This window comes from Penicillium mononematosum (genome assembly GCF_028829835.1).
Source record: "Penicillium mononematosum strain IBT 11891 chromosome Unknown utg000005l:1.0-9366267.0:1.0-9372171.0, whole genome shotgun sequence".
Taxonomy (NCBI): domain Eukaryota; kingdom Fungi; phylum Ascomycota; class Eurotiomycetes; order Eurotiales; family Aspergillaceae; genus Penicillium; species Penicillium mononematosum.
Window position 1 is genome coordinate 2741963 of NW_026643275.1, and position 13894 is coordinate 2755856.

Below are 13894 nucleotides of genomic sequence, written 5' to 3' on the forward strand. Positions count from 1 at the left end.
TATTCTACGATATAGATCACCAGGGCAGAACTTTCAAGTCATCGGGGGCAATTGTCTCGGAGACAGCCCTTCGGAACAGACATCATCATTAGAACTAAGAGCAAGATACAGTCATAATGTACACGACGGCATGTGCCATAAACAAAAGAGATCATGATGCAAAAGACCGACCCGAATGAATACATGCGGATCTAAAGGAAGCATCAAGATGACCACCGGAAAATAAAAAAACGCCAGCCGAATACATGCCGTAAAATAAAAAGGAATTGCGCCAGGAATTGTCAGTCATTGCACTTGCACTTCATTCCGGACGCTTTTGTTGGAGCATGGCGCGGAAATCATCGTTGCTCTTTTTCGGTTTGCTCTCGCCGTCGGGCGTCGTGTCCATTTTGTCACTGGCCGGATTAGCGGCAGATTGTTTCTGATCAGAAGATGCCGTGTGTCGTTTCATCCCAAGACCACCCCTTCGAGCACCAGGCTGCTGCGGGCGTCTAATCGGCGCAGTAGGTTGTAGGTTCGTCTTCTTCGTTTTGTTTTCGTGCTTGACGGGTTGCCCCCGGTCTCTTTTGACTTCCGGTTGCAAACTCATCATCTCTCGAACTGTGCCGATATGGAGAGGGCGTCCAGGAGCGATCTCCTTCCCTTCGAGCGCCAAAGAAGCCTTGCCGGCATCGTGGATATCGACATATTCCACAATAGCACCTTGATGTTCTGGGCGCAAATTGATCGCGACTAAACGCCCATATGGTTCGACAAGGGTACGGATGCGGGCTTGATTGACGGTATCGGGAACGTTCATCAGGGCAAGTGTGCGCTGTGCATGATCACCAACCGGCACTTCAAGTTCACGAACACCGTAGTCCGCCGGGCGTGAAGCAACTCGCGAGATGACGACTTGGTTTCCACGTCGAGTGTTGGTGGTAGCAATTTCAACATGTAGAGGACGAGACCTGAACACATGGTCATTCATTGCGACGGCGTCATTGGCAGCATCCTTGGTAGAGAAAGTAACAAAGCCAAACCCTTTACTACCACCGTTAATCTTTCGCTCAATCAAAACCTTTTCGATTTCGCCGAATTTGGAGAATAGTTCTTTCAGATCCTTTTCACCGGCGTCCCAGGCGATGTTTGAAACATAAATTTCTCGTCCTTCATATCTGGGACCACTGCGGGCTGTTTTTTGTCCCGGATCGGAAATCTTAACACTGAGCCTCGTACCATCTTCGAACCGCATTCCATGAAGCTCGGTCGCATGGTGGGCAGCACTGGAGGTATCAAACTGCAAGTAGCAGAAGCGTCTAGAAGTGTCAAACTTGAGAGACGGCATTCTAACCTCGACTACTTCGCCATACTGCTAAAAGTCAGCAATGTCACAAAGTTTAGGGTGAGGCACTTACTTTGTTGAAAAGGTTGCGGAGGTAGTCCTCATCCGCAGTCGGCGGGTAATTGGTGATCCAAACTGTTGTCTGTGCCCCAATCTTCACGTCGATGATGTTATCAGTGTTATTGAAGCGCTTTTGGTCACGAGTGAGAGCGGAAAGAGCCTCTTCCTTGGTTTCGAACTCGATGACCGCAACCTCAGAATTCTTCTCGTCTCTACGGAGCATTTTGACAGTATTGACGGTGCCGACCTGTTTTGGTCAGCTAAATCATCCCGATAGTAATAGGAATGAGACACTTACATGACGGAAGAATTGGCGAACTTGATGCTCAGTGGTACCTTTGGGCAGATTGGTGACGACAACGGTTGCATTCTCTCGATCCCGCGAGGAGGAGCGGGGACCTCCGCCACCTCCGCCGGCGTCTCTTCGTTGCGGACCTTTTTGGTTTCTGGCATCTCGTCCTTTTCGTCCTCGCGTTTCCTCTTTTCGGGCGAGGGGACTGCCTCCACTGCGGCCTCCCATTGCTGTTGCTGCTGTTGCTGCTGCTGCTGCTGCTGGGCTGCGGCTGCCTCCTGCGCTTCTCTCTCTCCGGGCAGTGACAGCTCGCATTGCTTTCCGAGTTTCAATCACGGCCAACTGGAGCTCATCTGAGTCCTCGTAGTCCTCGCAGTGTGTGACGTAAGTCTGAACAATCTTCTCGGGCCAGTCCAGATCTGTTCTCTTGATCGCTTGTTTAAGCACGGCAGTAGCAAAGCATGGGTTAGGGGTTCGGCGCGCTGCGTCCACTGTTGCCTCGCCTTGCACAAATTTGCTCCAGCAAATCAGCTCCCATTCGTAGTAGGCGAGCCAGAATTCATAGCTGCTGCCGCGGCGAGCTACTAAGCCCTTGAAGGTCTCTCGTGCGCTGTCCCAGCTGCCGCTTTCGCTGAGGAAGCGGATGTAAATTCGCTCCAGGCGGAAAAGAGGATCGCCCTGGTACGCCGGGCCGTACTTCTTTTCGCCCAGTTCTTGCACACTTTCAATTGCCGAGCGGATGCCAACCTCTGCGACATCAAGATCTTCGTCGGTCGAGTCAGACAAGAAGGCTCGCCGGCGAAGGTAACTGCACCAGGTGACGTGGACCTTCAAGACTTCCTCCAAACCACCAGCATCAAGCAGTCCAGTGCTAGTCGCCTTGTGCTTGATACTCGAAATCTTGTTGAATGACTGGTTCTCTCTTTCCGAGCTTAGCAGATACTGGGACCATAGGTTTCCAGACCATGGACAATGACGCGTGGCACGGTCTAAGGTAGAGATTGTCGTGGTCGAGGCGCGGCGATGAAGAGATTCGCCGATCAAAAACATGACGTAGTCTTCCCAAAGCGACACATCGGTGGGAAAGTGAAGAACGGCGCGCTGATAGATGGCATTCACCAACTCGAAGTTGAACTCCCCTCGTTTCCGGCGGTTGCGCGTCAATTCCCAATCAATGTACTCGGAGTAGACTGTCCATTCGAGTGTACGATCGCCAGACTCTTGCGCTTTCGCCAGGCGGTGTTCGAACTCCTCTCGTGCGTTGTAGAGAGCCTTTGGTTCAGCTGCGCGGGCAACAGTTTCAGACATGATGTCCTCATACTTGCTGTTGCAATAAGTTGAAATGAAGCTCGAAAACTTTTGGAAGGTCTGATCCCAGGTGGCGTGGGGAGTTTGCAGACGATGGCCATAAAGTCCATGGAGATGGTTGATCTTTTCTTGCGAGGGTGCGCGAGCAATGTCCTCAGCATAGAGGTCCAAAAGACGATCCCAGACCAAGTGGCTGTTGTTGATCCTCCATTTGGTAGCATCTGCGCCTCGCTGCCACACCTCCACGACCGAATCCCATGTGAACACCTCGCGCCCAACCATGCGATCCTCTTCGGTCCACTGGAGAGAACTGGATTCGCCATGAGCGGAATTGTAGAGATAAAGAACCCATTCGCCGTAGATATTCCACAGTTTAGTGCTGCCAAACTCCTCTTCGACGGATCGCTGGCAGAGTTCGAGAACAGCGATGCGACCGTCAACATCTTGAGCTAACATACTCTCATCCTGGATCCATTCGGCCCAAAGATCTTCTCCCATGGCGAAAAGTTTGTCCATTTCTTCACGTGCTGTTTTCAAATCGTTGAGCAGATCGTAGCGTCGCGGGTCACCGTGGACATCTGGGTTATTCGGTGGGGTAGACGTGGTTGACAAATCCTGCATGCAGCAATCCGATAAATTGCACGTGCGCGTCATGCGTGTGGGGGTTGAGCGAGATTTGATGGAAAAGTTCGGTCGCCAATCGTTGCGCATCCGGGTCAAGCGAAGTTGAGGCGTAGGTCCTCTTCGCGGGCCCGTCGCGCCCATCCGACATGGCGATCTCGAACGACATCCGTGAGGTAGGGGTGTTGTGGGTTATAGAATTGACGTGTGGGTGGATGGTAGATGGAGACAGCTGGTGCTCATAGGTTTCAGTACTCCGAAGCATGCTCGTAGGTGTTGGACGTTGTGGCTGGTGGTGCTGCATCGAGGCGAGATCCGCCAAAGTGTCCATTCCCGGCGTGGATGGTTGTCTTGAGGGTACTTCAGTCGGCGAAGTCCCATTTCCCCCGCTGGGTCCTGGCGAAGATTCTCCAGTGGGCGCGTACACTTGCTGTGCGAGAGGTGAAGATGTCTTGCCCTTTCGTCTAGAACCTGTCCGAGTTCTCTCAATAGCTTTGTGGGGGAGGGTCCGGCAGAGGTGGCCGGTGCGTTGTTCGACGTAGGACCAGACACGGGCGTTGAATTTCCAGACTTGGGATTCGAGTCCGGTGAAAGAAGCGAATTGATGTCCATATTTGGATGCAGCTTTGGGAAGACGATGGGATACCGGGAATGTCGTAATGGATGCCCAGGTGCTTTTCAAGCAGAGATCCAGATCATACGACAGTCTTGATGTACCTCAACACGTCCATTCCTGCATCGGCCGGTCGTATCCAGATCCCCCCTCGTTGTTGTTCCTGCAAATGACGTAGATTTACACTTGCGCAGCTGTTTCTGGCGGGTGGCTAAGAATCTAAAGGAATGCCTGGAAGGAACGAGAGCCCTTAATCGAGAGAGCAAGCTGAAATCTCAGAGATCTCAGGTATTTGAAAGGATAGAAACAACAGGCTGGTGGCCTGGGAAGGGAAGGGAGGGATGGAGGAAGACGAAAAAGAGAGAGAAGAACTGAAAGAGGGAAAGATGAGGGCTAGTGGATACTGTGGAGATGGTTGAGTAGAGGAAACAATAATGTCGCGAGAACGAGATGCGAATATGATCATCAAATATGCGAGATCATCTCTATCTGTAGATAAATTTGTTCCTGCTCTATCGACTCGTGCAGTCGCAAGTCGCATCTCTTGAAGCTATTGATCGATCAACTTCAAGGTGCCTCAGGCTCCGGTGTCCCGCACAGACCACAAGTGCAGGTGAACTTTCACCTTTTTTCCCGACGTGAACTTTTGACAACAACATCCCAACAGCCACAATGCTCTATCGCTCAGGGCAATTGGTCCGGACAGGTATGTTATATTCATATATCTTATGCTTGGTCTCTCTACTGACTTATTGCCCGCCTTTAGCTGCCCGGACCGTCTCCTTCGTCCCTCGCCGAACATTGACCTCGACAGCCGTCCGTTACGCTTTGAACGATGGTGAAAGCAAAAAGTCAACCGGTTTGTTCTCTTCCTTGAAGAGCATGTTCACGGGAGGAGACAGCCAAAAACCCAAGGTCGCCCACCGACCCTCGGCCCCTAAGAAGGAAGAAGGTGATTTAGGATCCTCCATCTTCGGATCCGACTTCACCGCACCAACATCCGGTCCCATGCCGTCCCGGAAAACGGGGGAACAAGAAAAAGAAATAATCTCCGGAAAGCTGGAGGACCGCGACTTGAGTCGCCTGCAAGTGGGACTGGGTCCCGACCCCAAGGCCCAGCTGCGATGGGAGAGGAAGATGGCTGTCCGCGAGATCCGGAAACGAGGCCGCGTACCGGCAAAGGTGCAAATTAAGCGCACAGAGCGCGAATCGCTTTCCAAATCCCACTGGATCAAGACTTCGCTGAAGAAGCTGGGTCCTCTGGCCCGCCAAATCGCCGGCAAGAATATCGATGAAGCCATCCTGCAGATGCGCTTCAGCAACAAAAAGGCCGCCAAGGACGTGCTGGAACATCTGGAACACGCAAAGAACGTCGCCATTGTCCGTGCCGGCATGGGCCTTGGGGCCGCGAACTCCGAACCATCGAAACCCATTACCGTCACTCTCAAAACTGGCGAGCGGCAGAAGATTGCCAACCCCACCGACATCTACATTCAGCAGGCTTGGGTCAACCGTGGTCCCTATGGATATGAGATGGATCACCGTGCCCGTGGTCAGATCAACCGCATGCGTCCCCCTACCACAAGTCTTTCGGTCCTGTTGAAGGAAGAGAAGACCCGTATTCGCGAGTGGGAAGACCGTGAGGCCAAAGCCCAGCGGGAGCGCCGGTCTCAGCTTTGGACACAACTGCCGGATCGCAAGATCTCTGCGCAGAACCAGTACTACAGCTGGTGATCGATGCTTTGGCGTTTGTATTATTTATATCTAGATCTTTCGCGTGGACAGTGGTTTTTCATTAGCCGATTGGAGGCGACAATTGCATTTGTGGGAAGTTGCTCTAATCTTTCTTCGATAAGAGCGACTCATGTACAATACTGAATCAATTTCTTGGATATCAAACCATTGGGACCAGCCGTTCTCCTCTTAAAATTTACCCAAACCCCGCAGCTGTGTCAGTTATAAACTTGTTGCAATCATCGAAATTGAGTTCCGAATCATGCAAGCACTACGATGACTGCGACTCTGGCTGCGCCGGGCCCCCTTTTCCACCAAAACGAGCACAGGGATCACTGCGCCAGTCGCCAAGGCAAAGCAACGATGGCCCAAAACTTCCAGAATGCTAGTGATGGCGCCAGAGTGAGCCGTTAACGAAATGTACGTACTCTCATCGTGGGCAAATATATCTTCCAAAAACCCGCGAAGCCGATCATTGCGATGCTCGTTCGACTCGCGGACCTCAGGATCCCACAACTTGTCTTCCTCGGAAAATCCTGCCTCAAACCTGTACTCCGGATACTCTTCTGCGATTTCCGAAGCCGCTGAGCGACGGTCACAGGTGTGCTGACCCATTGTCTCACGAAGGAGCTAGTCTGGTTAGTTATTGTATGTAGATTTTTGTAGTAGAAATCAAACACACCTCTTTAACGATCGGCTTAAAAGGATACGTACCGGGGATCGGAAGTCCCTGGAAGGTAATCTGCGCCGTTTCAAGACACCGGTTCAGGGGGGCTCACGTAGTAGGACTCGGGTGAGGGGATGCCAGCCTCGATCTGCTGCTCCCAAGCTGCATGTGCGACTTGGGCCTGGCATCTGCCCTGTTCAGTAAGACGGGCATCGACCCAGTTGCCGTCCTCGTCTCCGTCTTGCAGAGACCAGTAATCCTAGGGGTCTAGTTAGCGTCTGGTTCATGGAGAAAATGCTCAGTCACTTACATCCCACTTCTTGGTGCCGTACTTGCGTTCGGCGACGTTGTGGACGCCCTCGCCATGGCGTCCGAGAAAGAGGACTTTGAGCTTTTTATTGTTGTCCGCGTTCAGGCGTTGAATGTGGGCGTCGAAACGCCGCCATTGGCTGTCAATCTGTTCCACTCCGGGGTGTTCATCGTAGTGTTTTTCGATGAGTCCGAAGTTTGATTCAGCCTTTACATATTATCAGACGCTGGTTTGGTATTTTTAGCAATGATACTGGGGTATCTTACGTAGTCGAAGGTGTCGGGGTCAGTGGAGGGGTCATCCTGGAGGAAATATCCAGTCACTGTAGTGAAGCGTAAAAGGGGCGGAGAGGTCATAGTTTTGAGAAGCGAAGTACGAGTGACGGTTTCAACCGTAGGAGAATAAGGAAAAAGGGGGCGGGATTAGGGAGATTTAGGGCTGAGGTGGTGGGGACAAAAGATGCAACCTGAAATATCAGAATTGTTCGCTATTTACCTCATTTTCAGAAGATCCAGCTTGAAGGTCACATAGAAATAGCCTCGATATAATCATTGGACATGCAAGATTCTGAACTACTTTTGAATGCGTATGAATGCAAGCCCAGCTATCTATGTGCGTATTACCATACCTTCGGTTTTTATGAAGGCATCTGTACATATCTTCGCAAATTTGGTTGCTGCTGTTGAACTACATACAGTTGCACTTGCGTCTTCCACATAGGTTATTATTCTGAAGATACAGCGTTTGGAGGATATTAAATGCAAATAAATTCGCCATTTCGCCATTAGGGTTCACTGCAGTATCAAATGTATGTCACACCTGCATGCCCTTCGCAATTAAGTATAGTTCAAGCCAGCTCGACCAATTATAAGAGCTGATTCATCCAGTGCCGAGCTCGATCGAGTTCATCCAACACCAGCGGGTCAGTCATACGAACCAAGCTTTCCGAAGCCCGCCCAGATATGAGCGCTTCTTCGCAGACCAAACCTGTCGGCCAAACAGAGACAGACATTTGTAGACCATGCCCTCAACCCCAGAGGCCAGAGACAGCGATGATTGCCAGGCACCAGCAAATGCCACGGCAGTGCTGGAAAGCAGGCAGCCAACATTTTCAGCAACAGGCCGAGCGAAGAGACCACTCGTACTAATGAGCAGTGGCCGACACTCGAGGTTATCCGGTGATCCGTTTCCAAAGAGATCTGGCGATCCACGCCGAGCCGGCGAGACCAGTAGATCCTTCGGCACAGACTGCAAGCCAGAGAGTATTGCGAGTTGCTTGGCAAGCCCCTCTGAAACTCTCCTGTGATCCGGTCCAGGCACTTGGATTCCGGAATTGTGTACGAGCGATGCGGAATGGCGCATCCCAAGATTGCCAGCAACAGTACCTGGCACCGCAGTCCTTTCCATCGTGCGAGTGGGTCTCGTTCGGTGTACGTCGAGACCTGGAGTGTGACCCACGCCAGCAGTTGCATGATTCGCCGAGGATTTTGTCTTGACATCAGTCTTCTCCGAACATACAACACCAACTGACGAGGTCGAAACGCGCCAGCGCAAGCTGGAGCTGCCACCTGGCAGCCCAGCTGCGTGAACCGGCCGAGGTGCACTTGAACTGCAGGGGTCGTGGGGTTGTCCACTTCCTGCGTTCTTTGAGGTCCTCCCTCGGGTAAGGAGTCTCTCGTGTCCCGGGGATGAGTTGTTTGCGACGATGTTCTTGCCAGATAGGAGTGTGTCGTGTCCAGGAGACTGACCTTTCGCGGTGTTTCTGCTCGATGGTAGAACGCTGTCTTGGCTCGACGTGCACTTGGAATCTGGCCTGCCAGAGAGCAAAATAATGTCGTGTCCCGGCGGCGCACTCTTTTGAGCTTTCGTCCTGACAATTTGCTTGGCGGCTGGAACCGCAACAGGCAGTCCCGCGGATGGCTCGATTCCAGATGAGCTGCTTGGTAGTTTCCTGGTTACCTTGATGGTTGGAAGCGTTTGAGGTGAGTTGGACGATGTGTCGTGACCCGGCGAGTCCGAGTAGCGCGCCTCTGGAATCGGCACTTGGAGCATCGGTCGCCTCGGCCTGTCCTGCAGTGCGGCATTCATCGGAACATCGTTGGCAGTGACACGAGCAGCAGCCTTCTCCAGGCAATTGCACTACTCGAAGGTCAGCATGATCAAATGTTCAATGTGAATGGAAAACTTACTCGCTTGTGCTGCTTCTTGTGCTTCTCACAAGCACCGTACTTCCGAGCCTTGATGTAGTTCTCCTTCTGTGCCTGAGAGCGAGGCTTCTGCTTCTTAGGCACATTGGCAGCGGCGTTCATGTTCAAGTCGAGAACCATCTCCATGCCTCCAGGAGGGGGTGCCTCGGAAACAGATGTGTTCTCTGGGCTAGGGCGCGGAGAGCTGCTCCCGCGAACGTATTCTGACCAGCTTGGTGATGAGAAGCTGGTGTTGGAGTCCGAGGACATATCCAAGTCGAGAGCAGTGGCATCACAAAGGCGCTGCAGGTGCAGCGCAATGGCTGCCTCGCGGCGCTTCTCCTTGATGGTAGCGACGCGCGGATCAGCGGCGGCCTGCGCCTCAACCAGGTTCCGGAACGTGTTGGTGCTGTCGTATGGGTTGTACCCCAAGAACGCAGCGTCATCAAACAAAGGAGCAGCCGGGTCCTGCATGAACCCTCCATCCATTCCCATGAAGTCTTCTTGTGGGAGGTCATAGCTAGTCATATCGAACGAGGATTGCATGCAATCAGATGGAGAGGTAAAGATCCCATCCGTCTCATAAGGCAGAGCTAGGTCCTGAGGTGAGACGGTGGTGGCAGTCGACTGGTCGTCGTAGCCTGTAGGGAGATCGAGGAATTGATCAAAGTCAACCCATTCATTGGAGGTTGTCACATCCATTGCAGGGAAGAATTCGTCCGCAACAAAAGCCATTGGAAAAGAAAACGTAGAGTGGGTATCACTAAGGGTATCTATTTTGTATGAGAAGAGGAAAAAATGAGGAACACAAGTCAAAGAGAGAGAATGGGGGCCGTTTGGTCAGGCCAAGAGAATCCTGAGGCAGGAGGACTCGGAGACTAAGGTATCGAGGTGAAGAAGAAAGGACAATAGCTGTGGCTTCCGGGGAAGGTAAAGAACCCAAGACCTGAGGCAGCCTTGATCTAATGTATGCTCGTGTCGTGTTAGTCCGCCATTCCTCTTCGGGGTCCCCGACTTGACGCTAATCCGCTTTGGGACCCCGACACCCCGCTTGATCGCTCTAAGCCGCAGTATGACTCAACGCACATACCCCTGGGGTACTTCGCAAGCCATACGATTTACTATGGAGATCTATGTACCCACAAAGTCTCTTTTAGTGGAAGAAAATTCCACCTCGACATGCCTTGGTCTCTTTATAGTACTTCGTATAAATTCTTGTTTAATGTTGAATGATGTACATTATTTCCGAAGGCTCCACTCTCAATGTAGTATGGAGTTTGTTGTAGAAAAATATATCTTTTCCGAAGTGCTCAAGGTTCAGAGGCTGTGTTGCATAGCCCGGCTGGATTTGTACTAAAGCATTTGGAGCATATAGCCTGTTATATCTACAGTCTCGAGATAAGTAGTCGGCTGAGGATTCAAAGGAATTGAGCAGAACGCATTATTATATTTCCTAGCCATGTGAAAATAATGAACAATCTCGATCAATTGACTTTCAGCCACAGTCATTTAAGGGTCTTGTTGACCCACTGCGTATCACACAGCTTTTCTCGGAGCTTCGGCAAAAATTCTTTAAAAAAAGAACAAAAAGCTTTATTTGCTAGCTCGACCTAGCTAGGTATAGTGTACGGAGTACTAGTCATCCATGGATAGCTTTGATCTGGGATAATACTTGGTAATCACCTGCGTTCGCCCGGCAAACACGAAGACCTCGGGAGATGCATGGGGTATGCATATGGTCGTACCACGAGCAACCATCGATATCTCCACCAGTTGACGCGATGGACGGTTTTTAGTAACGGACACGAATAGACTTCCGAGCGACTATACAAAAGCGGTGAAACGTAGCGTCATCGTTTCAACGCGACAGCTGTTTCTATTGTTTGTACCTCCATAAAATCCCTATGCAACCTCACAATCTTCTCATCTTATCCGTTGCTCTCCTTGAATATACATATTGTCTTGCCGCGACTGCTATCGTCGCTATCGGGGTTACTGGAATATCTTTGCGTGGGAAAGAAGGTACGATGCCAACACCCGAACCTGATTCGCATGTCGATCAACCTACAAAATCGGACTTCCGTGTTCCTGATGAAGCTGAGCGTTTGACTCGCCCAACAAAGCGGCAAACCCTCAGGGAGATTAGACGGATCGCAAGCAAGCTCGACACGCATCCGGAAACAACTCAGTATCTTTTGATTATTGACGTGAGCGATGACCTACGCGATTACCTTCTGAATGATAAAATCGGCGGAGCGCGACTCACTGTCGACGATCACGACATACTACTTAGGATCATGCCTAGCCGACAGCACGGCAGCGTTGTTGCGGATTTTGCAATTTTCTTCGGGGCCGCAATGACTCGCGCGAGTTTGCCACATGGCGTGGCTGGAAAGCGACTGGCGCTGCACAGTGCAAGGGGTTCTGCTGCGGAAAGCAACCGGATTTTAGTATAGTCCCATTCCCGTATTCTCCTACAGTTGTCCCCCGTTGGCCATCCTTTGTCGTTGAAGTCGGGATGTGTCAATCGCACCGTGCTCTCCGGAGGGATGCCGAATGGTGGTTTCGAAACTCTAACAACAACACTCGATTGGTTTTACTATTTTCGTGATCCACAAGAAGCCTTATTGGGTGGATGTTGAACTGTGGTCAGCGCCTGGCGGTACACGACCGGGCCTACCTATAAGCCAGAGCGCCACTCCTGGCCCAGACCATCCTAAGTTGTTCAAACCGCGTACAGAAATAAAAATTACGCAAGCACTCCGAGTCACAGGGGGTGCAGTCACACTAGTCAAGGGTCCGGGCCTGGATATTAACCTAGACTATGAGCTGCTTATGCGGGAAGACCGACCAACTGGACAAGCAGACATCGTCATTACGCAACAGATGCTGCAAAGGATTTGTGAAGAAGTCCAGTAAGGCAGCGGTTGAGATCCCGTCCTTGCTTTCGCCCAGCGCACAGTGTCTCGACATATCGGGATCAACACACTGATATGAGATATGAACTTGCCCGCTTGCTGATAGGTTTTTGCGCCGGACCAATAGATGGGATATTGTCTGTCAACTGGGGACTAAACGCATTGCTATGAGATATGGAGTTACGCGATTACTGATGGGTTTTCGTGACGGACTAGTGGATGGAATCGCAACCATCTTGCGAATGGCTTTTTTAATGTATTATTAACGAATATGATGGAATAAAATACGGCTTTATTCCACTAGACCATAACAAAAACCAAGGTTCCTGTTTAGGGCCTACCTAGGTAGGGCTATATCCCAGTTCGATAGGGGTTTCTCCGTACTAGAGCCAAGTGGCACTAGAGCTAAGTGGAAAAGGTGGGGAACTTTTAGTTCTGACAAGGTATATAATCTTGGAAGTACACCTGGGTGTGGTATATAACTCAGCCATACCCCCTATCCCCCCCAATTGCCGCGATGTCATCCACTCCCACCGCTACCACTAAGAATAATAACAATGAGAGAAGGCCTCGACCTCCCTCCCCGAATTCGGATACCTCCCATTCGACCATTTCGTCGTAGTAAGCGTCCCCTGTTCCTCAATATATATCTGCGAGAGCAAGTCCATGCTAAGCTCTCTATTTGCCTAGGCAAGCTGGGACACGACCTCCCCGCTCTCTAAAAACGAGCAAAAAAATATCCTTGTTGAGAAATGGATCGCGCTAGGAAAATACGGGCGAAACGTATCTATCTACCCACCAACCCATTCATTCAATGATCACCACCCACTGACCAAACTCCCAGGACTGGGCCCTCGCCATGTTCAATGACCCAATCATCGATCATGTTCCAGAGGGGGTACCGCAAGACCTCCTCTCAGAGGAAGACCGCGCAATCAGCAGCCTGCTCTCGACAGTCCTATGGATCCGGACCTGGTTCGGCGATCCTACAGATAAAACAAGCCAAGAAGTCGCAGACACGGCGTACGCCCGACTCCGGAAGGAAGTCCTACAGCAGGGCCGCGAGAATAACCACGTTTTCTGTATCCCCGAGTTCGTCTTCGAGGATCGGGAGGAACTAACAGCAGATGCCCAGCGGAACCAGGATGTAATTGAAGGCGTTGCGACAGGCCGTCCGGGTTCCGTACCGGGTTATCTACTTGCGGCGCTGATGCACTGCCCTGAGCTGTTTGAGGGGATGTCGGATGGAGACTGGCGGCATTTTGAGGGGGAGGAGCGGGCTAAGGAGCTGGCGGAGAGTGATCGGGCACAGAAGGCGCTGGTTCTTGTTGCAGATCGGAAGGCCTGTGAGGAGGGTTGGGTGCTGGGCCTGGCGGTGAATCACCGGGGGGAGATCCTTCCGGTTAGGGTGCGTGAGCGGGCCACGGGGGCGGCGCAGATTGCGGTGACTTGGTTTGAAGGCGAGCCTTTGTCGGATATTGTGGATGATGAGGATGGAGACGTGGAGTTTTACCTGGGGGAAGGGAATGGGTGGGAGTAGCAATGAGTAGTAAATTCCTATAAGCTCATATATCAACCTGCTCTATTGTATATAAACTACAGAAATCTGGCCACCTAGTGATGATGGGCGCGGTGTCTTCGGTGCGTCCCGATACTCCGAGGCGCCAGAGTTGGCCCTGTATCTTCAAATGGAACAATTAGTTCATGCACAAATCATGCAAGGTAGGTACAGAGGTACAGAGGTACAGTGGGACCTCCAAAATATTGGGCTAAACCTTTATACCAAATATACCGCCCTCCAAATTCTGCCATTTCTGCCAGTCTAAAACTCCTAATATAGTTAGCGTGTAGGCACGTGATT

General features: G+C 51.4%; 6 protein-coding genes across 6 annotated transcripts; 3 read left to right on the forward strand and 3 right to left on the reverse strand.

Annotated features, from left to right (window-relative positions):
* Window positions 1-301: 301 nt before the first annotated feature.
* On the reverse strand, window positions 302-4336 carry N7519_009120 (U6 snRNP complex subunit PRP24; the record flags this gene model as incomplete). The annotated part of the gene is made up of 5 exons (XM_057295893.1): window positions 302-1354; window positions 1398-1631; window positions 1683-3599; window positions 3628-4279; window positions 4323-4336. The coding sequence occupies 5 exons, from the start codon at window positions 4334-4336 to the stop codon at window positions 302-304; spliced, it is 3870 nt and encodes a 1289-aa protein (XP_057143775.1).
* A 554-nt stretch (window positions 4337-4890) lies between these two features.
* N7519_009121 (mitochondrial 54S ribosomal protein uL22m) lies at window positions 4891-5952 on the forward strand (the record flags this gene model as incomplete). The annotated part of the gene is made up of 2 exons (XM_057295894.1): window positions 4891-4924; window positions 4985-5952. The coding sequence occupies 2 exons, from the start codon at window positions 4891-4893 to the stop codon at window positions 5950-5952; spliced, it is 1002 nt and encodes a 333-aa protein (XP_057143776.1).
* A 222-nt stretch (window positions 5953-6174) lies between these two features.
* Window positions 6175-7285, reverse strand: N7519_009122 (phosphoglycerate mutase family protein; the record flags this gene model as incomplete). The annotated part of the gene is given in 5 exon segments (XM_057295895.1): window positions 6175-6582; window positions 6635-6694; window positions 6714-6878; window positions 6930-7136; window positions 7196-7285. The coding sequence occupies 5 exon segments, from the start codon at window positions 7283-7285 to the stop codon at window positions 6175-6177; spliced, it is 930 nt and encodes a 309-aa protein (XP_057143777.1).
* A 571-nt stretch (window positions 7286-7856) lies between these two features.
* Window positions 7857-9850, reverse strand: N7519_009123 (uncharacterized protein; the record flags this gene model as incomplete). Its single annotated transcript, XM_057295896.1, has 2 exons — window positions 7857-9068; window positions 9119-9850. The coding sequence occupies 2 exons, from the start codon at window positions 9848-9850 to the stop codon at window positions 7857-7859; spliced, it is 1944 nt and encodes a 647-aa protein (XP_057143778.1).
* A 1292-nt stretch (window positions 9851-11142) lies between these two features.
* On the forward strand, window positions 11143-12034 carry N7519_009124 (uncharacterized protein; the record flags this gene model as incomplete). Its single annotated transcript, XM_057295897.1, has 2 exons — window positions 11143-11565; window positions 11738-12034. The coding sequence occupies 2 exons, from the start codon at window positions 11143-11145 to the stop codon at window positions 12032-12034; spliced, it is 720 nt and encodes a 239-aa protein (XP_057143779.1).
* A 556-nt stretch (window positions 12035-12590) lies between these two features.
* On the forward strand, window positions 12591-13573 carry N7519_009125 (uncharacterized protein; the record flags this gene model as incomplete). Its single annotated transcript, XM_057295898.1, has 3 exons — window positions 12591-12695; window positions 12724-12816; window positions 12878-13573. The coding sequence occupies 3 exons, from the start codon at window positions 12591-12593 to the stop codon at window positions 13571-13573; spliced, it is 894 nt and encodes a 297-aa protein (XP_057143780.1).
* Between the last annotated feature and the right edge of the window lie 321 nt (window positions 13574-13894).